At 42.6% G+C, this 27,230-nt stretch overlaps 1 protein-coding gene across 1 annotated transcript in view; it reads right to left on the bottom strand.

Moving 5' to 3' along the window:
* Positions 1 to 14,246: 14,246 nt before the first annotated feature.
* LOC147622643 (putative glycosyltransferase) overlaps positions 14,247 to 27,230 on the bottom strand; it is a 29,251-nt gene continuing 16,267 nt past the window's right edge. The window contains exons 11-16 of the mRNA XM_086822188.1: positions 17,562 to 17,896; positions 17,191 to 17,472; positions 17,030 to 17,111; positions 16,728 to 16,932; positions 16,457 to 16,637; positions 14,247 to 14,683 (exon numbers count right to left, since the gene is read on the bottom strand). Of these exons, the coding sequence (XP_086678314.1) occupies positions 14,515 to 14,683; positions 16,457 to 16,637; positions 16,728 to 16,932; positions 17,030 to 17,111; positions 17,191 to 17,472; positions 17,562 to 17,896 (1,254 nt within the window). The 3' untranslated portion in view covers positions 14,247 to 14,514. The remainder of the gene's footprint in view (positions 14,684 to 16,456; positions 16,638 to 16,727; positions 16,933 to 17,029; positions 17,112 to 17,190; positions 17,473 to 17,561; positions 17,897 to 27,230) is intronic.

The raw sequence follows: 27,230 nt of genomic DNA, 5'->3' as shown, positions 1-27,230 counted from the left end.
CATGGAATAATCGACGTCCCGAGTTACCCATATCAACATAAAGAGTCATCAGCATCTCGATGAGTCACATATGTCCATCCGTAAACCATCAGGTTGACTGTATAAATCACCTAAAGTACAAAACTAGAGAAAGAAATGCAACAAAGGAAAAATCCAAATTTTCTTAATCTGAATACAACAAGAAAAACTCATTGAACTTCTAAAGAAAAAGATTTTAACAAGTGAAAATGCCGACAAGATTACACTCATCAATACATGTAGGCTATAGATAAAAGAAGTTTATCTAGAGAATGCCCACACTATAACTTCTAGTGAATTTAGAAAATGAGATTGTCTTTGAATGTTGAGATCAACATGCTAAGTGATGTAAGCAAAGCAACAATCTTGAGCCAAAATTATTCCATAAGATAATATATGTGAGAGATCGCTAGCATCCCATACCACCATGATACCACCCATACATACCTTAACAATTTGAAAACTCCCTAGTATGCCGTCTTAGGAAAAATGAATAAAATCCTGTATAAAAGGAATAAGATGGCCTTATCCTCGACTTTCACATACTAAAATCTCTCTATATACCTGAGACCACATCAAGGAATAACTCTTTTCGAGTACATCATTAGAAAAGAAATTGAATTATTGGCGCCTTTCTAATGATAACTACCCAAAACACAATAAAGTTAGGGTAGAAAAATAACTCACCTAGATATACAAGCAACTAGGTATCCGAGTTGGAATATGTACAAGAGTACAAGCAATATACTCCAAAATTATGTGCAAAAAACGAAGGCAAATGCTACCCTCAAAGCATATGATATTATCCAAGAGATCAAAAGATCCTTATAAAACCATGGATAAAAGCATAGAAGCTCCTCAAATCCATGAAAACCATAGTTGATCATAAAAATCAATGCATACCATCTAATGGATATTAATCATGCCAAAAGAAGCATTAAAATTAGTGGCCAACTCATCAATCCGAAGTATATAAACGTGGTGTCGTTCAAGCAAAACTCCAAAGTAAGCAAGTGAAACACATATGTGTAGCACTCAATAAAAAACCCCTAGACACAAGTGATCTAGGCAGAACCTGATGAGTCCATATAAAACTTGAAAAACATCCAATAAAATTCACCAAAACAAATCGATCAACTGACCCATGATAGAATTTGTCTTAGGCTTAAGAAATTAAGCATAGACCACACTTAAAAAAGTGCAAAATAAATTATCATGGAAAAGTGTCAAAGGTGAGACACACTTTGAACGTAGATTATAGCCATCAAAAGTATGGAACATGTCCAAAAAGAATGGCTAAACAATGGTAAAAAAACATGAAAACATCGTTTAGAATTAATCCAAACAGAAATATCTACTAATATGAGGTATAATCGTATTAATAATATGCGAATAACCCACATCTATCTAATGTCAGCACGAGAAAACGTACTTCAACCTTAAATAACCCTTGAAAATATTAAATTCTTGAGAAAAAAAAGTTATCATGATTTTTTTCTAATTTTATATGGCCTAAAAATACGATAATTTTTTCTAATTTTATACGGCCTCAAAATACGATAATTTTAAATTCCACCAAACCTATCTTATGGCATTCCAAACCTATATTTTTTCAGAAATTTTTTAGCAATTAGATTTTACCAAAATACCTTTAATATATTAAAAATACTAATTTTTAGGATTTTTAAAAATAATTTCTAGAATATTCCTAATTTTTCCTGAGAATCCCATCGTTCACGAAATTTCCAATTTTGCCCGACAATTCTCAAATCCAATAAAAATTTATAATTTTAATAGATTTTTTAATTTTCTAGGTCAAAAAAATATTTTTAAAAGAATTTGAATGGTCACGGGTGCCCGAATGGACACACCACATGCCAAACACCAACTCCACATTTTCCAGAAATTTAAAATAACCTTTGTCTAGTTTTTCACTAATTTTTAAGAATTTTTAAAAAATTTTAATTTACCCCCGAACGCATTTAGAATACGAACAGTCAAAAAATTTCTGAATCCCAGCAGTCTTCCCGGAATACGGAAAGCCAACAGTTTCAGGAAAATGAAAAGACAAAAAAAATCGAAATGTAAAAGGTCAAAAGTTTCCGGAATTCGAAAGGTCAAAAGATTTCCCATAATTCGGAAAGCCAAAAGGTTTCCCGGGAATGCGAAAAGCCAAGAGTCTTCAAGAAAATAAATTTAGAAATTTTCAGAGATTTTTTTTTCTCAAATTTCGTATTTCCTTATTTTTTCAGGCTTTTTCCCAAGCTTTTTTTTGAAAAGATTTCAAAAAGCTCTTTTTTTTAAATAAAAAAACTATGTTTTATATTTAAAAAAATCAAAATCTTTATTAAAGCTTAGTTAAGCTTTGATAAAAAAGCTTCAAAAAGTTTTAATAAAAAAGCTTCAAAAAATCAAGATCTTTATTAAAGCTTTAATTAAGCTTTAATAAAAAAGCTTCAAAAAGTTTTTTTATGGGGGGGCGATTTTCGCCCGACGGCTGCTACGCAGCCCCCCATCCCCTCCCCCCCCCCCCGGGCCTGCGCGTAGAAATGAGAGAGAGGGAGAAGGGTCTCCCTCTCCACTTCCCTCTCTCCTTCTTCTCCAAACATCTCTCTCTTCACCCCCTTCTTCTCTCTCTATTAAACATCTCTCTCTCCACTCCCCTCTCTCCTTCTCCAAACATCTGTCTCTTCACCCCCTTCTTCTCTCTATTAAACTGAGAGGGATATTAGCATTTAATTAATCGTTTTAATCATAATTATGATTAACATTAATAAAAAATATATTTTTTTAAGAGGTGTTTATACACGCAAGAGGAAAATAGAAGAAAAAGTCAGAATTGAGAGACGAAGAGGGTCCCACGCACACGGGAGAGCATTCAATGCATCAACATGCTGCCTCCTACTGCATTTCAGCAGAAAATCGACAGAAATTTGATCGCATACCCGCGAAAAAATTTACAAAAATGTATTAAAAATATATTTTTAACCATTAAAAATGCTCAAAAAATTTTAAAAATTTAGAAAAAAATTCCTAAAAATTTTAAAAATTTAGGAAATCCATCTACCAAAAATATCCACAATAAAATTTGTGGTATTTTTGTAAAAAATCTATATTAATGCTTATTTTAAACCATAAAAAATAGAAAAAAATAGCATTAAACTCACGGAATTCTCCCGCAACGTCGATTCGTCCATTGAATAGTAGTAACACATGTTCTAATCACTATATCGATGATCCATGTACAAATCATCAACACAAATCAATAAAATAATATTTTTTATTTAGTAAATATTAAAATTTACTTCAAAAAATGCTAAAAATTTTACAATAAGAAATAAAAAATAACAACAATTAACTAGAGATTGCTCTGATACCATTGTTAAAACCCTAAGATCTCTCTAGATAATTGTTATGCATAAACATGCATAACATGCATAAATCAGGCATAAACATGCATAAATCAGGCATAGCCCAAGGGATGCACACATGAAATATAATGAAGTAAATCATACCTTTACCTTGATGTCCCATACCATCAAGAGGTATAACTCCAATCCAATAGCATGTAGCTATAGTGTGAAATGGTAGGTGAGTAGATATGATCCTCTACACAAGAGAACATAACATAACCTAGCCTCAAGATAACATCAAGAGACCATAGCCTAAGCCTCCAAGCCCCCAAGCCTCCCTTGAGTGTGCCCCATGCCCCTATTATATAGGAGGGCCCTCAAGTGACTCTTGACTCTCCATTTTCCATGTGTGACCCTTGGATGCCTGATCCTAACCTTAACCCTTAAGGTTAGTCCTAACCCATGCTCCACTAGAGCTTGTTCCCATGCTCCCATGCTAACAAGCCTAATGTGGGTTAGCCTCCTAGTATATGCACACATAATGTGGGTTAGCCTCCTAGTATATGCACACATAATGTGCATATAACAAGTATGCAGGTTGAAAAAGGCTCTTTATGGCCTTAAGCAAGCTCCTAGAGCATGGTATGAGAAGATTCATACATACTTGGTTGCAAATGATTTTTGCAACAGTCCAACAAAGAGCACCCTCTATGTGAAGAGGAGTAAGGACACATTTTTGGTCATCGTTCTATACGTTGATGACATGCTACTCATGGAACCCAATATAGATCAGATTTCAGCCTTTAAGGCTGATTTGCATTGAGATGTCAAATTTGGGACCGTTGCATTACTATTTAGGGATTCAGTTTATGCAGCACAATGATGGCATTGTTATGCTGCAAGTCTGTGCCTACACATGACAACATGGCAAATTTATTCACGAAGGCTCTTCCTTGTGAAAAGTTTGAAGCTTTTCGCAAAACTTTGGGCTTACTGTCTTTTCAGGATTGATCGGCCATACCCTGTACATGTTCACATCATCACTCCAGGGGGGGATTTGTAGCATTATATGGTAGTGATGTGTGTGAACACGCTTAGGACCGCTGGGGCACTTTTTCCCTCACTAGGTTTTTTTCCCCCTTGCGTATGTACACTCTCTCATCTACTCATTTTGGGGTGTGTACTTATCTTTTGTATCTGGCACACATTTGTTCATTCTAATCTAGTGAGTTTGTGTGCTCTCAAGCTTCTCTATCTTGTGTGTGTGCATTGTTGCAACCCTAACCCTAATTCCAACAAAGGAAAGCTTTGCAGTATACTATTTTGAATGATCAACTGTATATGAAAGGCAAGGACTTGATTTGAAGGATAATTCCAAACAAGGAGATCTTTGCCATTATGGCCTCCTGCCATGAAGGGGTCTATGGAGGGCATTTTACCCTAAAGCTAACACTAAGGAAGATTTTGACGACTATGGCCTAGTTTGAGAAGAGATGTTTATCACTGGTGCAAGAGCTATGAGCCTTGTTAGAAACAAGGCAGAAAGGTTTTACAATATGAGGTGCAAAAGAGTATTGTATCATATGGGCGTTTTGAAAAGTGAGGATTGGATGCAATTGGTCCTTTGTCCACTACCGCTAGGGGCAAGACCTACATCTTGACCGAAGTAGACTATTTGACCAAATGGGCTGAAGTTAGATGTGTGAAGAATATAACTGGTAAAGAGGTAGCCAAATTTGTATTTGAAGACATATGTGCCAGATTTGGCATGCCATTGGAGCTGTTGACAGACCAGGCGCCTAGATTCAGAGGAGAGGTTGTACAAGAGCTCATGCAAAAATTACATCACACAGAGGTAGTCTCCTCCTTACTATCCACAATGCAATGGGCTAGTAGAGAGATTCAATGGAGAGTTTTGCACTATGCTAACTAAGTGTTTGGAAGAACATCCCAAGCAATGGGATTTTCATATTTCCTCATCTCTATGGGCTTACAGGACAACTATCAAATCAACTACAAAGTTTTCACCTTATCATCTTGTTTTTGGGAAAGAGGCCATGATGCCTATAGAGGTTGAGATTCCCAGTTTACAATTTCTTTTGAAACATCAAGAAAGGGGTTTAGATGAGTATGTAGAGAGGTTGCAAGATCTTCAAGAGTTGCAACTAGCTAGAGAGGAAGCCTTGGACCATTATATTCAATTAAGCAATCAGAGAAATGAGAATTTCAATCAGACTATCAAGGACAAAGGTATCAAAGAAGGAGATCTGGTGCTCGAGTACAACAAGAAGTTAGACAACACCTTCCATACCAAATTCGAGATTAAGTGGAAAGGTCCCTTCAAGGTTGTACATATATATGAGAATGGTACTTATCAACTAGCTAACTTGGATGATCAGCTACATTCCAAAAGAGTTAATGGTTATAGGCTAAAGCCATATGTTGGATACCAACCTACCTACCGGTGTAGATGATCGACCTGATGCAGCAAATTCTTGTTTTGGGAGTTGGATGTACTTTTCTTTGAGGATTATTTTGGTGGACCAACATGTTGTAGTTGAGCATGAATACTCTAAACATGGGGGTTGGGCAAACTATGATAGGATTTTTTTTGCCCAAGTAATATGCCCAATACAAGTATTCATCAAAACCCCAAAACTGAAAATAAATTGTCGTGTGTGTGTAGGACCTTAGAGAATAAGGATTGTTGCATGGCCACCTACTACAACTAGTGAACTGATGTTATCAGCTCGTGTGAGTGAAGGTGGAACTACTACATGGATAGCTAGAGTCAGGGGTAGTTGTGACGAAATTGAGAAGAAGATGCATGGAATTGGGTGGTGATGGAGTAAGAGAAAAAAGCACATTGTTGTAAGCAGGAAAGGGAAGAACATTGAGAAGAAGGGAGATAGTTGAATTTGGAGAGAGCATTAGTTGAGAAGAGAGTGTGAGAGCCAAGGGGACTTTTTTTATGTTAGACCTTTGTGAAAGCTACTGATGTATGGTGATTTTGTGTAGATGATATGGAATTTGATTGAGAAGTTTGATTCTTGACCAGAGCAGAGAGTGCAAGAGGTGATAGAGGATCTTATAGGAGGCTGGTGCCCTAGGATCTCTATGAGCTACATCTCTATTAGAACTTGGGTGCAAGGCTTCACTCAATTGCTCTTGCTGTTGTTGGGGATGAAGGCCTGTAGGGTGTGGTTGCAGAGCCCTTTATTACTTGTTCTTGTGGGAATTGAAGGAAAAGGCTTTGGATAGTTTTGTTGGTATTCCCTTGTTTCTTGAGGCTCTCTTTCTCTATTATTTGAAACCCAGGTCTCAAGGTTGTTGAGACAAGCTCATTAATCATCTATATGCAAGAGGTTCCTTATGTTATTTTGGATGGATGAGTGGATTTTGCTCTACTTTTGTTGTCTCGTATGATATTATTGAGAGAATATATGTGTGAGTGAGGCTCTACGGTCTAGTGAACCAGGTCTGAACCAAAAAGCTTAGATTTTGAGTCAGCAAGACCTAACAAAGTCGGTTGAGTCAGCTAACTTTGTCTTAGTTAGTCAGTTGACTCAGATATTCAGCTGAGCGAGCTGAATATCTGAGTTTGTCAGCAAGACCTGACAAAGTCGGTTGAGTCAGCTAACTTTGTCTTAGTTAGTCAGTTGACTCAGATATTCAGCTGAGTGGGCTAAATATCTGAGTTAGACAGCTATTGCTATTGAAAGGTGGGTCTTGTCTTGTTTAACCCTTGTGAACTCTAGATTGACCATCAGAGAGTAGTTAGAAGTTAGCTGGATAGGTTGGGCATTGGAAGTGGTCTAGGTGTCAGCAAGTTGAGAACTGTTTCAGGTTAGAAAGGTGTCAGCCCTAATCAGTTAAGGATTAATAGGGGTCAGTTGAGGGTGTACGAGGGTAGATCTAGCCTCTTTGAGTTGAAGGGGAGTGTTTGTAGGGTTTGGTCTGCTGACTGTCAGAAGTTCAATCAGTCAACAATAGTCAGATCTAAGTCAGCTAAGGCAGACAGTAGGTCAAAATCCAATCACCAAGGAGTCAACAAGGGTGTGCTGATAGGCTTAGTGAAGCCCTAGGAAAGTATTTCGAAGTTAGTTGGGTTTGGAGGACATCTTGGGTTGCTCAAAGGACTTTCTTCTGGCTAGGATTAGCAGCCAGAATCTGAATCAAAGTATAGTAAGAATCTGATAAGTTGGTGTCAGCATAAGGAGTTTTTGGTGGTGGTCAGCTAGGGCAACTGCAGGTTTGTAAGTGAAAATCAAAGCTATGGGAGGTCAGAGATGATTTGGGAGGACAATTGATGTAGTCACCTGGATGATTAGTTTGAAGAGTTTGGAGTGTGCTCAAGTATCCCGCCTATGTCAGCTGACAATCAGGGAACATCAGCTGAGTAGACTGGTGCTTTGATTTGTTGTTTTGTGTTGGTGGTAGTTCCCTCCTCACGATGGTGTGGTCGGACGGGCTATAGAGGCAAGTCTCCCCGACACATTATTGGTAGTTGCATCATTAATGGAGAGCCCGTCACACCCTAAGTAGGAGCCTTGTTGGATCCCTAAAAAGCTTCTCTAGGCTCAAGTATATTATAAAGGAAACCCATGGATATGGGTTTTAATGTAGAAATGCCCACTCCTCCTCTAGCCCCTAGTAGTAAAGAAAAAGCTACACTATCAAACAAGTGTTGGTAGGAAAATGGAGAGTGAAGGCATAAACTCTAGCCGAGCCATTAGAAATCAAACTCCCTAATGCCAAGCTAGCTAATCCAAGTTCAACGTAAAAGATAATGGTAGCTGTGACTTCCAACATCCCATACCATATAACGTATGTGTCAGCTCTTTCTCAGTGAAGAGGAGATCATGCCTCAAAGCACATTCATTGTAAACAATGGAGTGCAGACAATTTAAGAAACTTTTTCGAGCATCAAGGAGATCAGAATCCACACAAGATGAACTCTAAAATATATGTTGATTGACACATTCAATGCAAGCTCCATTTTTATGGATGCCCATGTGCCATCAAATTTCTTAACATGCACTATTTCATGTTTTGCCTATCAGCATGCAAGCTTTTGAAAAATTGCTTAGATGAGCAACCGTTACCTTACATCTCGATCTGATGTGCCATTTATGTATCTTTCTTTCTTGATTCACAGAGACACACGGTTTAACTTCACATAACACATTTTGTTGAGTGAAGTGAGCGATTGGATTTGTCTCTTGGCCATTTCAACTCTTTGCCTGGCATCTGCAACATAATACCTGCCATAGACTATAATGACTATCTACATTCATTGAACAAAACAAAACCAAGCAGTGTCAACATCATCTAATAATTGAGCAGAAAAAGAAGAAATGGCATCATGTATTGAAGCTTTGAAGGCATCATGTGAAATATAGATGTTATTTATGTGTAACAGTCTCTGATGATGTAGAGGAGGTTACCATAAGGGCATATGAAAATGTAAAGCCAACCATAGTGGTGAATGATCAGAGAGTGTTTAGGCATGATCAACCCAAAGCCTGCACGAAAAGGAGTCATACTGTCAGGTATGTAACAAATACCATCAGTCCAATCTAACCAAATATTGAGTGAGAGCATTATGGCGACAAGTAAATCCTGGAGTTCCAGCCATAGTAGAAAGTCAAAGATCAAAGGCGTCTATTTACAGAATGAAATTTTCCCAAGCCTAACGCTCAACATGCAACATATGAGAAAAGCCAAATGTATTATCTTCCCTTCATGGAGAGTTATTAAAATCTATTGAGATGTCAAGCTCAACATGAGCTGACACTCACGAGGCGCCTGCATAATTGGTGTTTCTATTGATAATGATGATAAGGTGGAAGTGTGTCTACGTAGTCTCGGACCACAATACAAGGCGTTCTCAAGACGTCTATTCAGACTTGAGAGAACATTCCCAATTTCATAGATTTGGTGCCAATGCTGATTATTGAAGAGAAGAATTTCGGTGAAGATTAACAGTCTTCACAAAACAAAAACAGTTTCAGAGCAGCAGCATGCCTTCTATACAAGTGCAGGTAGAGGACGAGGTAGAGATCGTGGACGTAGCCAAGGTGGTGGAGCCGAACAAATAATTAGAATTATGGTCAGCAGCAGCAACATCAGTCCTAGAATTTACAACAACACACAGATGGAAGAGGACAGTTTAGAGGCACGGGGAGCCAATGAGGTTGTGATAATTGGCAAAGGCAGCATAATGATACACAAGGCTATTTTTACTGTGGTAAGCCTGAACATGTACATGCAGATTGCTATAAGAAACAGAGTGACGTGAAATGAAAAAGTGCAACAAAATAACTGTGTCCTCTAGCAGAAATAATAAGGATAATGAGAGGTTGTTTGTCATGCAACATATAGCTAATGTTGTGTCTAGAAATGATGTAGCAGCATGTAAGAATGATATATGGTATGTTGATTCAGGTGCTTCGAACCACATGACAAGTCATGGTAAGTGGTTCAAGAAAATGAAGAGTCTTAAAAGACCAGGTTTTGTTCAAATAGAGAATGACACTACTCATCCGATTGCCCATGTTGGAGATGTGCCATTGTCTATGTAGGATGGTAAGGTGAAGTACCTTCTTATAGATGTTCTACATGTTCCGAACATTACAAAGAATCTTGTTTCAATTGGTCAGATAATTGAGCAAGCTTTGCAGGTCTGGTTTAACCCTGATGGTGGCTGTTATGTAGAAGACTTTAAAGATAAGTGCAGGAGGTTGGTTACAAAAGACAACGGAGTGGACAGAATGTCTACATTGAATGTAAATATACCTAAAGTGAGTGTTGCAATGTTTGCAAATGGTTTAGGAGAAGTTGCAGGTACAGACATTTGGCATAAGAAAATTGGGCCTGTAAATGTGCAAAGAATGAAGAATATGCAAACTAAAGAAATTGTGACAGGACTACCTAAGTTTAAGGTTGAAGGTATGCAGAAAGTATGTAAAGCATGTCAATTTGAAAAGAAAACAAAGCATGTATTTCCACATGACAGAAATGTGTGCAGGAATGTACTAGATGCTATGCATTCAGATGTATGGGGTCCTACTCTGCGAAGACTATGTCTATGGATGGCTACAAGTACTACATCACATTTATTGATGATAACCATACGAGGAAAGTGTGAGTGTATTTCATGAAGGAGAAGAGTGAAGCATTCACTCATTTTCAAAATTTCAGAGTGATAGTTAAAAAACAAACAGGAAAGCATGTGAAGTGTCTAAGGTCACATGGAGGAGGAGAATACTTCTTCAATGAGTTCTCTGAAGAATAACATTCAAAGATAATTTACATGTAGATAAACTCCGCAAAAAATAGAGTTGCTAAGCGAAAAAACATATACATTGCAAAAACACGAGTATTGATGGCAGAGATGAATATGTCGCAGAGCTATTGGGCTGAGACTATCTACAGCATTTTATATCATCAACAGGACTCCTTATGTAGCCATACATGATATAACGCCAGAGGAAAAGTTTACTGGCAAGAACCCTGATTTGTCTCACTTGAAATTTTTTGGATGTATTGCATATGTGCATGTGCATGTGCCAAATGAGTTGCGTACTACGCTGGATCCAAAGGCAGAAAAATGTGTGTTTATTGGATATTCCCTTGAGCAAAAGAGATATAGATGCTATAATCCTACTACACATGAATTGAGGGTAAGTAGAGATGTATTTGATGAGATGAGTAGTTGGTATGCTACTGAAAAAGATGTTGGGGACTGATGAAGTGAAAACGTGGTTACACAAAGTGCAAGTCATAATACCAGTCATTGAGTGGACGGGGAGAGTCCTCATCCAGCGGTTCTGTTGATATTCCATGGAGTGGCATGCTACGTCATAATACCAGTCCTGAAAATGTAGTTGGTACATCACATAAAGGCAAAGAGAAAGTGGTTGAGCCCCTTGGTATGCCTGATATTTCTACAGGGCATTCTCTTGTTAATGGAGAGTCTAATGGCTCGGAGATGAGCCTTGATATGAGAAGCTTGGGATTCCAGCAATGAGAACACTTGGTGTGAAGAAGGTTATGGAAGCCATGAATGCAAAGTTACGAAGTTGTGGAAGAGTCAAAAACCCTGTGCAGAGGTTAACTTATGATTATTATGTGGCACATCATTATGCTTATATGGAAAAAGTTATGCACGTTGTAAAACCCACATATTTTGATGAGACTATTGAAAATGTGTGTTGGAAGAAAGCTATGGATGAGGAGATGGATTCATTGTATGAAAATGAGACTTGGGATTTGGTGCCATTGCGTGAGGCTAGAAAGCTATTGGCTGTAAGTGGGTGTAAGATGAAACATAATAGTGACGGTAGCATAAGCAAGTACAAGGCTAGATTGGTAGCCAAAGAATATGCGCACACATGGGATTGATTATCAGGAGACATTTTCCCTGGTTGCAAAGATGGCACCTGTGACAGCTGTGATTGCAGTGGCTACAACTAAAGGCTGGTTTTTACATCAAATGGACGTAAAAAATACGTTCTTGCATGGTGACTTGCAAGAAGAAGTATATGGATCAGCCACTTAGTTTTTGAGGATACATGTCACCCAAAGTATGTATGTAAGCTTCGTAAGGCTTTGTATGGACCGAAGCAAGCTCCACGAGCATGGCATGATAAGATTTCTGAGTATCTTGTCGCTATTTTCATATGCCAGATGCATATCACTCTGTATGTACGCAGGAGTAATAAGGGTATTGTGATCATCACTATCTATGTATAATCTTATTGTTGGGGGTGACAACTTGGATGAGATTGAGCATGTGAAAAGTCTTCTCAAAAGGAAGTTTGAGATGAAAGATTTCACAGATCTACACTCCTTTTTGGGAATTGAGGTCATTCGCACACCTAATTGTATTTGGCTGTCACAGAGACAGTATGTATTGGACATGTTATCCAAGTATGAGATAGCTGATTGTAAGTCAATCTTGATGCCATTAGATCAAAATGGCAAGTTTAGTGCAGATGCAGGTTATGTGTTGGACGATCCCACTATGTACAGAAAGATTTTGGGGAGTTTAATCTATATCACAATCAACAGGCCAGATTTAAATTTTACTGTTGGCTTAGAGAGCCAGTTTATGCAAATTCCGCGCAAACCACCTCTTGACAATGTGCGACCCACACTTTGGTATTTGAGGGCCACTATTGATTATGCATTGTTTTATGTAGCAGGTGTACCATTGGAACTATACAGGTACACAGATACAGATTGAGCAAGTAGCATCTCAGACAGGAGATCTACCAGTGGATTTATGTTTTCATTGGGGAGTGCTGCGCGCAGCAAGAAACAGCCCACAATTGCCTTGTCGAGTACAGAGACAGTACAGAGGAGCTGCGATGGCTGCGTGTGAGGTAGCTTGGTTACGCAAGCTACTTGCTGATTTGGGATTGCATGTGGACAGAAAGGTTATCATATTTTGTGACAATCTTAACAGTATACAATTGGCCAAGAACCCAGTTTTCCATGCGCGGACGAAACGCATTGACGTACATTACCACTTTATCAGGGAAAGAGTCTCGGTAGGCGACATTCACTTGGCCTATGTCAGCACACAAGATCAGGTTGCTGACATCTTCACGAAGACCTTGGGAGCTGAGAAGCTCCGCATATTTCAAGATATGCTTGGAGTTCATGAGCTGGAGTTGAGCTTGAGGGGGAGTGTTGAGATGTCAAGCTCAACATGAGCTGACACTCACGAGGTGCCTGCATAGCCGTTCGACATTTACACCTTGCTCGAAAAGAAGACCATTGCGACATTTTCAAAAAACTTCTTTAGTAGTGAGACCATTGAAGGGAGAGGAATATCAAACTTGAAATCAAGATCCGACAACTGCCATTCTTTTTTACTATCCAAAAAACCATCAATCAACATACCATGAACAAAACGTTCATCAGGGGAAAGCTCCCAGAGAGATTTCCCAAGCTCAGTACAAAGAACCTTGTTCTTGGGTTCATCATCTTTGTAAGCATGATGATAGACCTTGACATTCACATTCTGATCCGAAGCCAACTGGTTTGGAGAAGAAGCCATGCTAAACCACGTAGTGAACAGGTACAAAACCGGTCACTATACACGAAGCGCACGCACACGCGCACCCCCCCCCCCCCCCCCCAAAAAAGAAAAGAGGAAAAACACGAGGGCCAAACGAAGGCGAGAGGAAAAGTGAAGATGACAAGAGGCTGGAGCGAGCAAAGGACGTGAAAGGAAATCACAAGCGACAAGCATTGCTGCTTTATTGGTCTTAGTCGCAAGCAAAAAGCAGCTTTGAGGCGACACTGCCATGGAGGCGCTTAGTCTCGCAAATCCCATGCAGCATTCAATCGCAAGCACTCTGGCCAAGCAACGCTCCACACTCTCTCTCACGACCCACCCACCCCCCCCCCTGCCCCACACACACACATCCTCCACTGCACCCTCTGAAAAAGAGAGACAAGAGAATGCAGTATGAAATGCATGTATACCTTTCCAATTTTTGAGATTTTTGTTAAAATGCAAGGGATCTAGTTATTGATGGCCCCTAATGCAGATCTTTGCAAAACTATGTATACTTTGTTGCTTGTAAAACCATGTATACTTTTGTTTAAATTAGTTGATTATACTTTGTATAGTTGACTATACTATGTGCACTTTTTAAAAAATTAGCACGAGGCCATGTCTTGGGTTGGAATCTTGTTCTCCCTCACCTTTTTATGTGAAAATGTGATTGTACGTGAAAGCTATCCTAAGTGTGAATCCTTACGATATGGCTCTACATATTTAATATAGAATATAAAAAAGAGCCATTAGAACAATAATTATAAGTCATCTGCAGACACATAAAAAGATCACGAGTGATGAACACAAGCAACCAACTTCCTAGAATCAACTTACAAAGCCAGATTTTACTAGGCCCTTAGAAAGCGTTTGCCCATTTTATCAGATTGGATTTTGGTAGAAATTAAGGGAACAAAGTGCAAATTCAATGTGCACTTGGGGAGTTTATTTTTTAAGGGATCTGGATCAATAATGTAATGGGACCAAATAGATGAAGTACTTGCAGATCTGAAAAACCAAACATCAAACAATTTGTCCTAGCATTTCATCAGCATGCAAAAAAAAAAGCCTCTATGTGTGCATCTGCTCAGGCAACGATTGGAGATCCTCCTCGTCATATTCAGCCAAAAAACCCCATACTTTCTGCTCTACCTCTTTCCATGTGCCCGCCGTTTTCAATTCCTTCCAAATTCTGAAAACAGCACCCAGGGCGTTCTCCTCATGCAAAATTGAGTAGCACCTATCCACAAAAAGCTGAGATAATCAGAAAAAGCCACTGCAACAGTTTCTTGACCATACTCTTCAGTCCTTGAGTAACCAATATAGAAACACTTTCAGAAGTTATAAAAAGTGACAGTAGAATGTACAGGCCAAAAACATTATTAAAATCAATTTGGGCATTTAAATAAACCAAAAAACAGGTCAAAGTAAATGCTGAACTTCATTCAAAAACATCCATAGAACTGCAGAACTTGCAAGGTAGTATATCAACCTTAAGAGTAAACTATCTCAGCTGTATCAACCCTAGGTGCCATTTGAGAAACCCTAAGAATTCAAGCATATGATCCGTTCACACGCAGGTGCACGCGATACATCTAGATAGACAGTTAGTAAAAAGAGACATTGAAATGTTAATTCCTTGTCATGCACGTTATACGCACATAATGTGTTGGTGTGAGCTCATCTAGCAACATGTGTGGGCCCAAACTAGGAGGATGGTCATCAATACTGTGAGAGGTGCACAAGGCCCTTTCTCCATGCACAAGGCCTAGGCATTGCACATTCTCACACAGGCTAAGTATCTGGTTCTTGATGGATTTGCAGCTATGTTTTTCATGCAATACCAGGCTTGCGATGCAGCTCTTTGAACAAAAGTCATGATCACAAGAGGGACAAGAAGTCTCACAAGATGGACAAAGGACTTCCTCTTTAAGGAACTCATTTTTTTGTCTTGAAGGAGGGATGGACAGATGATGATCTGGCATTACCACCCACTTTGCTAGTCATTAACCAAGGCTATTAGTGTTCTGCCTAAGGTTCTTCATTCAAAACCTTTTTCACGTGGTTTGGAGGATCTTCATCCTCTCACATGACTGGGGGTGGGTTAGAGAGATGTAGAACGCCAAACAGCATCTTAAGGCACTGCTAGAAAATGATTACCCTTCGAAGAAGGAACTGGCTAGATCCTCAGCATAGATGGTTGGGTTCACAAGCAGATTCGCAAGTGGCAGCTTGACGGGTGTTTTGGATCTTTACAACACAAGGCCTGAGCCCTTTGCTAGCTTTGCAGCCAGCTTCTTCATGCATGACAGCAGCTACGACCAGTAATGAAGCATCACTGATGCACTGTCACCAGCGTTGCCATGACTGATGTACTCATCCCTTTAAAATTTACAGGTATTAACCCAACTGAGCACAAGAGAACATCTTCTGAAGACGCTACCAGCAAACATTTGGCAGCTAAGTGAGGAGGAGCATAGTACCATTCTAGGTTGATAAAACACCCCATTTAATAGCACTCACTAACCCCTGAGGTACCTTATTGGGCATCCCAAGAGATAAGGCAATCCTCATACACACGGTTCACTCAAGGGGAGCCTGTACCATGCTACTACCTTCCCCAAGAAGAACATGTCAGTATACCCAATTAGGAAGAGTAAAGCTCTTGGAACGTATAAAAGTAATGTAGAGCGTCCAAAATGAGTGATTTTAGTTGGGTACAGGACTATGAGGAGTAGATACAAACAGTATGTTTCATATCTCCTGCACAGCAGAAGACCCCCCACAAGGTTTGTAACAAGATTTCGGTGGGGGGGATTATTACTTCGTCAAGGTCGAGAGCGCATACACTCTAATGTCCACCTGTTCCCTCCCAATAAAAGCTGCATATTAAGCAACAACTTAAACTTCATGTGATTGCATTAAGGTCACACTTTATGTAAGCCACATGGTATATCAACCTTCAAATAATCAACATGAACTGGAGCAAACCAATTCAGTAAAGGAACATTACATTGCCCTGTAGGGAAGCTCATGTACAGATTCAATATTGTTCCATCCTTTCCCAAGTGTCGACAATCGACTAGAGTTTGGTGACAAAGGGAGCCTGTAGCTTGCTAGGAAGCACTTCATAAAATTTGAATTACCTCCGAACACATCTAGATAAATCGACACCAACTCGTACAGAGGGTCACCTACATAAGACAGAAAAACAAGGCATTAGCTAATGATTCACTCATCAAATATTACGGAAGCAGCAGGTGTAGAATTAGAAACACGCTCACCAAGACAAACATCTCCAAAATCTAGGATGTAGCATGCTCTTATCTTGTCAATGCTTTTGACCGTGGGTCTATCCACATTGGTGTGCGCTGTGTGCTGCTTGGTCTCTGTTGGTGTACCAGGCACTACCTGGATATTTTCATCAGTTACATCCATGTGAAGCCAGACAGGTTGTCCCATTTGTGCTACTCCATGGATCACCTGAAACTACAAGTCCACAGCCTGTGATATTTCCTGAAGCTTACTTAAACTTAGATTCAGGGATAGTCCAATGAGGATATGCTGCAACAAGGCAAAGGGTCACCTTGTTTACTCCTGCCAACAGTACTGGATCAGATGGAAGATAATCCTCCACTTGTGTGATCAGATGAGTAGGAACACAGTCCCTACATGAGTGAAACCACAAACACGACATTAAGGTTCATCATCACTTACTGCTAGAAACACTTGGAAGAGTAAAATTACCATGTCTGCAACCGGGTGATTGCATGCTTTCGCTGCCTCCGCATCGTATCAATGAAAAGATTCCATTCACCCGGGACCTTGCAGATCCAAGCCCCCTGTTGATTATCATCCACATTACCAATCGTACCATTTGTCTCCGTAATTTGTTGAATCTCTCCTGATTTGTCTGCTCTGTTTGCAACAGAAGACACAGGAGGTAGTGGCAGGCAATGTAGGTTGCGTATGTGCTCCCCAAGGAAACCAGCCAAAGCTAAAACGTGGCTTTCTTCCATTCTTGCACGCCTGTAAGAATTTTGTAACTTCATATTATGAGAAACACAAAAGCTTAGATGAAAGACTTACAGTTAAACATGGTGGTTGGACTATCTCACATATGAGCAAAGTCCTCGCCTTCACATCGAACAGTGATGATATAGGGATAAGATGCTGAGGCAGTGTCCCCAGCTTCTAATGAATCATCTTCACATGGTTCTAGATACAATGGGTTCAATACTGCTTGGTTCCATCTTGCTCTGCAAAAATCACACAATCTCAACCTTCCTTTTGGGCTTCTTTTGTGAAAGTTGTCCGGGGGCTCATTCTTCCCATCCCATGCAACAGCAGTGTAAGCTCCATCTTCAAAATAAACAACTCCACTAGCAACTAGATCTGGAACTGCATGCTTCAATGGTGATCCAGACTTCTTTAATTCAGAATAGAATTGTAGCTGCATGGTGACAGATAAGAATGAGTGAACTCTCTCTCTCTCTCTCTCTCTCTCTCTCTCTCTCTCTCACACACACACACAGAGTATTGCCACAGAAGGCCATCACCCATCATGGTATGCTGCAGTAGATGAGTGGTTCTCAGCACATGGGCTCGACATGGATAGATTACCACCCTTCCAGTATGATGACGACTCCCCATACTTTACACTCTCCCGAGAGGAGAGAAATAGAGTTCTGAGACAGGATTTGATCCAGATACACACCAGGGAGACTTGGTCGGGCCCCCTTCCCACCAAGATGCAGTATTACAGAGATCGTTTCGTTAGATTCACAAAGGATGGATTTGTCAGACGCCCAGGCTATATGGATGTACATATGTCTCACCCTACGAGGGTGACTATTGGTAATATCAGAGTTTCCTCACTCTGGAGATTGAGGCAGGGAGAGCAGCACGGACCCCTAGAGAGGACAGAGTATGCAGATTATGCCACAGAGAGGTAGAGACAGAGGAGCATTACATATGCAGATGCCCTGTATATTATGAGATCAAAGGGAGATAACCACTGCTTGTTCAGAGAGGGTTTTTGCCCACTTAGCCGGGTGATGAAGTATCCTGATCAGAGATGCTTAGGCCTTTTCCTCCTTGAGCTACACCGACATAGAGAGAGGCTTCTACAGGTGCAGAGCCAAAGATCCCAGCCACAGATCACCAGCTTCTTCAGGCCTATCAGCGAGCCACATCCCCCCCCCCCCCCCCCCCTTGTATCATCTACCTCCCGACGAGGGCTCACACTACAAAGAGCCTCGGAGATCAGAGCTGCCAAGAGACCGCGACTACCCGGATGTAGACCACCACTACTCCTTCAGGCTCAGTCTGCCCAGATCCAAGCACGATACTGCAAAGCTATGTTTGAGAGAGTCCAGAGGCTACACCAAGGCACAACAGATGTGAGAGTCCTCACCCCATGCCCCATGTATGATGTACTACACCCCACCATCTCCACGGTGGAATTAGTAGTATGCCACATATCATGACTGTACATCTATAGCATGCGAGACGGTGACTGCATAGTGAGCTGCATATGACTAGGATTAGCTTTTCATTTCAGTTTTCTTTCCATGATACTCAGGACATGGACTTGTTGTATACAGATTTGTCTCATAGGCCAATCTAGCCTTCCATAGACATTAATATATCTTTTCTTTCTTCTCTCTCTCTCTCTCTCTCTCTCTCTCTCTCACGTGCACGCACGCACTCTTTTTTTTGTGAAATCGCTGTCTAACTAACCACTTAAGGTATGGTACAAGCATAGCTGCCCATAAGAAAGGACAAGCTAGAACTTGTCCACACAAGAAACTGTGAGTAGTCTGATAATTCATTTGGAATGTCTGCCAAAAAGCTAGAATTTCTTGGAAAAATGATGCCGAGGAAAACAAGCCTTCAAATATCTAGAAAGCCTATCAAGAAGAGCACAAGAAGACGGAAAGTGCAAAAGCAAATGAGGTACCGTTTCTCGTGCTCGATAGCACCTATAACAATGTGGTGAGAAAATAGTATACCCACATGAAGCACCCCAACTAGGCATCTCCACAAGAAGATTCTCTGTTTCAAAGGGAGTTTATTTTTTCAAGTTCTATTAAGGCATGTTTTCCAGCAATGCAATGGTTTAGATATCCACCAAAGCTGGTTAGCATGCTCAGCAATCTATGGGGGAGGAATAATCAGCTTATACGTGCTAGCTGCAATCAACTAATCAAATGAAATAGACTTATAACCAGGTATCAGTCTATCTAATTTCCAATCCATTTGCATGTTTTGTGCAGTAAAGGGCATAGACTGCATTATCCGCATAATCTCTTGCCATATTGGTATGTGATGCATGCCCAAGTCATATTGACGATTTGCTTAAAGTAAGATGGGAACCTATCCATTCGCATCTATAACATCCTGTACATATTGAATACCTTTGGTGGATAGCAAATAAGCCTTTCGAAGTTCCAATAATGCTAGTGGTTCCTCGAAGACTCTACTCCAATGTATACTTTCCAAAGCCAAAGAGTTTCCAGTGTCAACATTCCTTCCAGACCAATGCAAGTGTGAGAGGATCTATTTCTAATCTACTGACCAATTACAAGATTGAATTGGGCGTTGCCTTAATGAGACCACTTTGTGTGGAGTTTGACATCCATTCTGACCAATTTTCTCTTTTTCCTTCTCTTTTCCTTTAATAGTCCCTATAGGCATCACATTTTGTTGCAACACATTAGTCGCAAACTTTTGTTTTCCTTTATCCAAATGGGTTGGAAAAGAAGTCATCGTAGGGGCTCCGAGATTGAGCACCTGTACTGATGGTTGAGCTATTGTCGGAGGAGGAACCCTTGTCACAGGCAGCCTATGGAGAACACTCGGGCATTCTGATGCATGATGCCCAAATTTATAACAGTTGAAACACGCACCTATAAAGACTCACCATTTCAATTCAAAATATATCTCACCTATTTTAACATCATCAACCTCAATCGCAATGGATGGGGGGGTTGGTTTATCAATATCCCATAAGATACAAAACTGATTGCGACTACTAGTAGGTCTGGGAGGGCATATAATGAAACTACACCGACTAGGTGTGAACGTGTCCTTGGGCACCGTCTCGTGAACAATATGCTCGTCAACACCATAGTTGTCATGGTATGAAAATACAACATCGTACAGGAAAATACGGTACGATATGAAATTTTGGGCTACCGTACAATAAAATATGGTTTTTTTTTTTTAGAACACTTACAAACATAGACATTTTCAATTTGGAAGGGTGGACTCTAGAGAAGTTATTTCAAACCAAAATTTCATTAAAAAGAAGTTTGAAGTGAAACGAAAGTACATAAGCCATAGAGGTGCAATGCGCGCTGGGCGCGAGGACAAAAAATTGAGTACAAAAAGAGGTCCAAGGCCCAAGGAGAGACTAGACAAAGACATCAATATCAGAGCTCTTGCTGAAATCATCCTCATAAGAAGAGGACACATCGGTGGCCTCATCGAAGTCGTCATTGCTAAGGAGGTTGCCCTCATCATCGAACTTGGGCTCTCTAAGCTCATGTGAGAAGCCAAAGGGAGCATCCTCATGTGCAACAGCGGGTGTGGAGCTCCTCGAACCATGCCGCACATAGGTATGCACAATGTCCCTTGAAGCGCGACGAATCGTGCATCCACGGCTTCCTACTTGCACTCCTCTGCCACTATCTCCACGCCCACGACAAGTGCGAGTAGGTCGTCGATCAAATGACTCGAGCTCTCAATAGATCCCTGCATAGAGCCTCTCCTCCTCCTCATCTTGCTCTTTGTTAACACTCTCAAGAGTGTCCACATTCACCTACATTGTACAATGATCAAATGACAAGCAATGTATTAGAATTTAGTTTCAATAAACATTGAAGTTTGAAATTTGAATGCTTATAACTTATACCTATCTCGCCGATTCCATCTTTTGCATCGCGCGCACCATGTGCAAGTTAGCGCGGCAATACACTAGCCACACTAACTATTGCGTGCTCAAGCGATTGCGTAACTTCGTGTGTATAAGTGAGTAGGAACTACAGTTCCTCTCACATGCACCTAAAGAGCAATCCTAAACGAGGATTCTCAAAGCCACCTTTTGGAGGCTTGAGAGCGTATACCCAAATGTCTCCCACTAGAAGAGGGGCTTCACAAGAGATTCCCTCTTCCAACAGGTAGTAGATGCAAACACGGCTCCCTCCCTTCGGTCATTTTAGCTAATAAGCTCCTCAAGGAACTTCCCATGGCGATCCTCCGACAATGCTTTGGGCAAGAAAGCATCTCGGTCTTCAAGTAATCAGTGAAGAAAGTGGGTGATTTGTAAGCCGGATGCAATAATGTGGCAAGACCATGGATAGGTCTTTGCATCCACTTCCATCTCTTCTCAACAATGGCCAACATACCATTGCCCTAGTGCGCAACTCCGCTATGGCCTCTCTCATATGAAGTGAACGAGAAGGCCCATGGTGGCCCCCTCATTGTCGGTCATCCGCAATACCCTATAGAACGGCGTGATGGCAATGATAATAGTGCAGACCAACAGCCAAAACTCCTCCTTTAGGCAAAGCCATTGCATGGCTTTGGCCTCCACCGATTCTCGCTCATCCCACTCATTCCTCCACATTGTTGATACCACTATTTGGCGAAGGGAGGATTTCACATCATAGAGGCGCTCCAAGAGGAGCCACATGTAGGCGAAGCGTGTGGATAAAGGCTTCTTTAACCCCAACTTGCTATGTTCACGGAACACGGCAAGCACTTTCACCTTTGTAGTGAAGAAGGTGACAATCGAGGCAGCTTCAGCCATTACTTCCTTCATCCACACTAACTTGCCCATATCCTCCATGAGCAAGGCAATGCAATGGGAGACTTCTTTGAGATAGCCGGCCCTCCTAGGAGGAGAGACAGTATTCGCAGGTTACGTGGCCAGGATGGAGTTATTGTTTCCGATCCCCCCGCAGGTGAGAGCCATCGCCACGGATTTCTTCCGGTCTCTTCTCACTGGTGCCCCATTATCCCCCCAGGTGATGGATGTGCGCGAGAGAGTCTAGAGACACATGAGAGAGGTGGTTCCCCCCTCCCTTCGGTCTTTCTTATTGACCCCTTTCACAGCAGAGGAGCTGGTGGAGGCGGTGAAGGCATTACCCAAGGGCAAATGCCCGGGGGTGGATGGGCTTCCTGCTTCTTTCTTTCTTCACCATTGGGACCTCATGGAAGATAGCCTTCGCGTTGCCTTCAATGAGATTATGCTCACAGGTGCCATGCCAGAGAGGCTCAGAGAGGGCTTGATACATTTGATTCCGAAAGAGGGTGATGATAGATTGGAGATCCGACAGTGGAGACCCATCACCCTTCTAGGGACGGCCTACAAGATTTTGGCCAAGGCCATCAGCTGGCGACTTCAACCTTCCCTCCCAGACTTGATCCATGACACTCATATTCGTTTTGTTTAGGATCGGAGTATTCTGGACAACATCTTTACCTTTTGGGAGGCAACAGCTTCGGCCAAGCTGCAATAGCAAGACCTCATTGTGCTACTCCTTGACTTTGAGAAAGCTTATGATAGGGTGGATTGGAGCTTTCTAGAGGGCACTATGAGCCGGATGGGATTCCCCATGAAGTGGATTCGCAGAGTCTCAGGACTTTATTCAGCATCTCACAGCCAAGTTCTCATTCAAGGAGCCCGAGGCGATAGATTCCCCTTTCCCGCTCAGTTCGACAGGGCTGTCCTCCGGCACCATACCTCTTTCTATTTGTCGCCGAGGCCATGAGTAGTTGTAGTTTTCTCTCCGCCTAGGAGACCGGACTTCAAGGATTGCGCCTTCCCCTCCGAACACATGAGGAGCTGCTGAACTCAGAGTTTGCAGACGACACAGTAGCCTACCTTGCTAGAGATGTTGGGAATCTCCAAAGATTCACGAAGGCGATAGAGATTTTCTATCATGCATCAAGAGCACAGATTAACTAACACAAGTCGTGTGGTTTTTGGGTAGGCTCAGCACCCACCCAAACTTGGCGACCAGTTGAGGCTTTCCAATGGATCTCGAGGGGCACTCCAGTCTGATACCTCGGCTGCCAGGTTGGCATTGATATCTCTCCCGAGCAGCAGCTCACTCCACTTCTTCTGAGTATTCGAAAGAAGCTTCTATACTGGAGCTCGGCGAGGCTATCCCTAACAGGCAGAGTGGTGGTGGCGAACCAAGTACTGCTTGCCACCATGTGGTACATCACCTCGTCGTCCTGGGCCTTTTCTCGGGATTGTATTGGCCAGGTACAACGTTTGATCCGGAACTTCTTGTGGGCCGGAAGTGATGGGAGGCCAGCCAGGGCCAAGGTGGCATGGAGAGTGATCATTCAACCACGTAGCAGCTACACAGAGTCGTGCCTTGTTGGGCAACTTGATTGTCAGAGGACTCCAACCCGGTGGTGAGCCTTGGAAGGACTCTCTCTCTCACACACCCACCCACCCACACATCACATCACATAGCATCACATGGATAATTTAGCTCATGTAGCTAGTTTCGTACAGTTTTTTTTTCATGGTTAAGATTCAATGGATACATTGTGCTACTTTGTTGGTCTCATAGACCCTCTGAGTCTTTTGAAGACGTTAATAAAGTTTTCTTTCTTTCTAAGCAGGGCTACCTTGTAACTTTGCCTTTCTTTCATATGGTTGTTTTCTTTAGGTAGCTAGTTTCATTAAAACGACAAGCAATAGGACCGGAAAGGGCCCAACCCCCTTGCAATATGATTGTATTATCAAGGATTCCTAAGATACAAGCTTCATGGGCATCACATGCCAAATTTCCAATGACATGAAAACAATTTGCAAACATGTTTTGTCGAAGCCGGAATCCATTCCAAAGCTTAAGTTAGGAAGAACCTCACTCCCCAGTCCCCAGTGACTTACCACAAGCAGCAATGCTCCACTGGCATCCATACACAAGCATGTGTGCGCCAGGCCCAAACATACGTCAAGCACACAGATGTAGAGTAGGTTAAAAGAACTCATAGAAAGCTCTTCCCAGTGAATTTGATGTAGATTGCAAGCTCCAATCAACTTTAGGTTGAAGTGTCGGCAATACAAACGCTTAAAAGCATTTTCAGCAGGTAGTAATCCATAAGAGAGCAGCTGAAAAGGGCATACAAGGACTGGACAGCAGTGTGGTAACCATGTGCCGGCTGTACCAAAGGTTGGAGAATCAAGAAAGCAGTGGGTGATTATCGGGATTGGGGAGGACTAGGTGGGCCTCCTCAATATTTATGCCCCCAATAGGGCAGCGGTGCAGATGGATTTCTGGATACAGGTGCAGCACAAGCCAGCCCAGGCAGATTTTGGTGCATGGGAGGGGACTTCAACATGCTAGAGGACACAAAGACAGACAAGATGGTGGGCTGGACACTATCTTGGGAGCCAAATACTCCACCTGGGAGTTGGTTCTCACCATGAGAAGACAGGATCCTCAGCACCTAGCAAAGTTTGGATGCACCCACAAGAGCCTCCGTATTTGCAGGTCAGACAGGAGGATGCATAGAGCGAACCTCTCTCGCATTGAAAAATCTACGTGGATGAATGGCCTTGCAGGGGCGGGCGGGGGGGGGGGGGGGGGGGGGGGGGGGGGGGGGGGGCAGGGCGGGTTTGGGAGAGAGAGAGAGAGAGAGAGAGAATAATTGGAACCATAGCCAGCACCACGTTGTCGGACCACACCCCTGTCCTCCTTCAATCATCGGACCACAGCCCTGTCCTCCTTCAATCAGAGGACCCCTGGCGGAACCAGAGAGAGCAAAGTGTCCGCATCCTAGAAAGCTTGGTCCAGGACACCAAGATCGGCACACAGATAGGAGAGATTTGGGACACCCTCACCTTCAGGCAGGGATCAGCTGCAGCAAATTTAAACTTGGGGCTGAGAGAGATCAGTTCGCTCCTACAGAGGGCAGCCCAAGGATAGACTCATAGCATTTCCAGCGCAGGAAAGGAACCTTCACAGGAGCCCTCCAGAGACTGCAGGAGCAGACCCCAGATAACCCGTGGCTGGAGAATCGTGACTCAAGACAGCCCACACCAGTTGAGACTTTTCAGTGGTGGATACCCAACGACACCCCGCTCAGATATTTGGGATGTCAAGTGGGGATTGATATCTCGCTACAGCAGCAGCTTGCCTCTCTACTTCTGAGCATTCGGAAGAAGCTCCTTTAGTGGAGCACCACCCTCTCTATCTCACTGGTCGAGTGGTGGTGGCCAACCAGGTGCTCACAGCCACCATGTGGTACATCACTTCCTATTCGGCATTTTCCCGAGCATGCCTCGGACAGGTGTAGAGGCTGATCCGGAATTTCCCTTGGGCATGCACAGACGGTCGGCCCATGCGGGCCAAGGTGGCCTGGAGAGTTATTATGCAGCTGCAGGATTGGGCATCATTGGTCTAGCTATTCAAAGCAGAGCCCTTCTAGGCAAGCTAATTGTTCGAGGCTTTCAGCCAGGGGGTGAGCCCTGGAAGGCTTTCCTCTTGGTGGACCCTGGACCCCCAGTGTGAGGTGGATCTTCACAAAGGCCACGCCTGTGGCCTGAACTCCTTCGAGGGGGACCGATTTGCAGCCAGTTTGATCAGAGCTTGGGGTCACCTCAAGCCATCCTCACCCAGTAGCGACTCTGCTAGCCATTGATTTGGAACCCCCTCTTCAGGATGCCCAGTGGGTGCTCACTCTCACACTGCATGGAAGCCCCTCAGTAGGGGACCTGCTAAATCTTTGCGAGAGTGGGACAGCTTCAGGAGGCTCCCCCTAGAGACAAATGACAGACGCCTCGCTGGGATACGGGGCCGAGAGCAGATCATCCTCGCCACCAACTCAGCCATCCCACCCGATTGGCAGATCCCTTTACACGACAAAAAACCCGCCCCCACCCCTCACCCCACCCCGGGAAGTAGTTAGGCTCCTTCACTCACCATGATATCGCCTTCACAGTCCTTGGACCAGACAGGGGCCCGCACTCATTTTTTGAGTAGGTCCTTACAGCTAGCTAACTCTCTCCCCCACTGGGGATTTCAGCGGTGGATCTCTGCAGCAGGTGAGGATTATTGGTTTCCACAATCACCAGTTTCACATTGACCCTCCTCTGGCCAAGGTGGCCCAAGACAGATCTTGATGACTTTGGCTCTGGAAGAGCCGACCTCTGACACTTGTCCAATGGGACCCAAGTGAGTGGGAGTGGCAAGACCGATTGACTTGGGAGGACTAGAGAGTTGTCACTGCGAGGGTACCATCGATCTCATATATCTGGAATCTCTCTCTGCTTCCTCGGAGATTTTTGGAAGCACGTGTGGGACAGCTATCAGCCAAGGAAGATCGCACTCTTCCTCGGTAGTTAGCCCGCCGCAGCCTCATGTCCGCACTTGGTTGGCCATCGAAGGACGACCGGCACAGCGTGTACATTGCAGCCATCCCATGGAGTCGCAAGCAGCAGCACTGCCTTTGGGATTGTCCCAAAGTGCAACAGGTTTGGCAGGGGGTCCTTCACCTCTACACGACAGTATGATCCGCATTACATACCATCACCTGGGGGGCAGTAGCTTGGATGACTGGCACCTGTTATTGTGTATAGCCACTGTGACTACATTTTCACTTGAATGAATGCAATGAAAAAAGATAGAAGGACATTACATAATTCATAACCCTGTGTGCAATTGTAAAGCAGCCCGGGGGCACACATGCACACATGCGCACACCCACACTCTCTCTCTCTCTCTCTCTCTCTCTCTCTCTCTCTCTCTCTCTCACAC

The sequence above is a fragment of the Cibotium barometz genome, chromosome 28, assembly GCF_041138505.1.
Source record: "Cibotium barometz isolate CiBa-2024 chromosome 28, ASM4113850v1, whole genome shotgun sequence".
Taxonomy (NCBI): Eukaryota; Viridiplantae; Streptophyta; class Polypodiopsida; order Cyatheales; family Cibotiaceae; genus Cibotium; species Cibotium barometz.
This window is presented reverse-complemented; position numbering and strand designations above follow the sequence as displayed.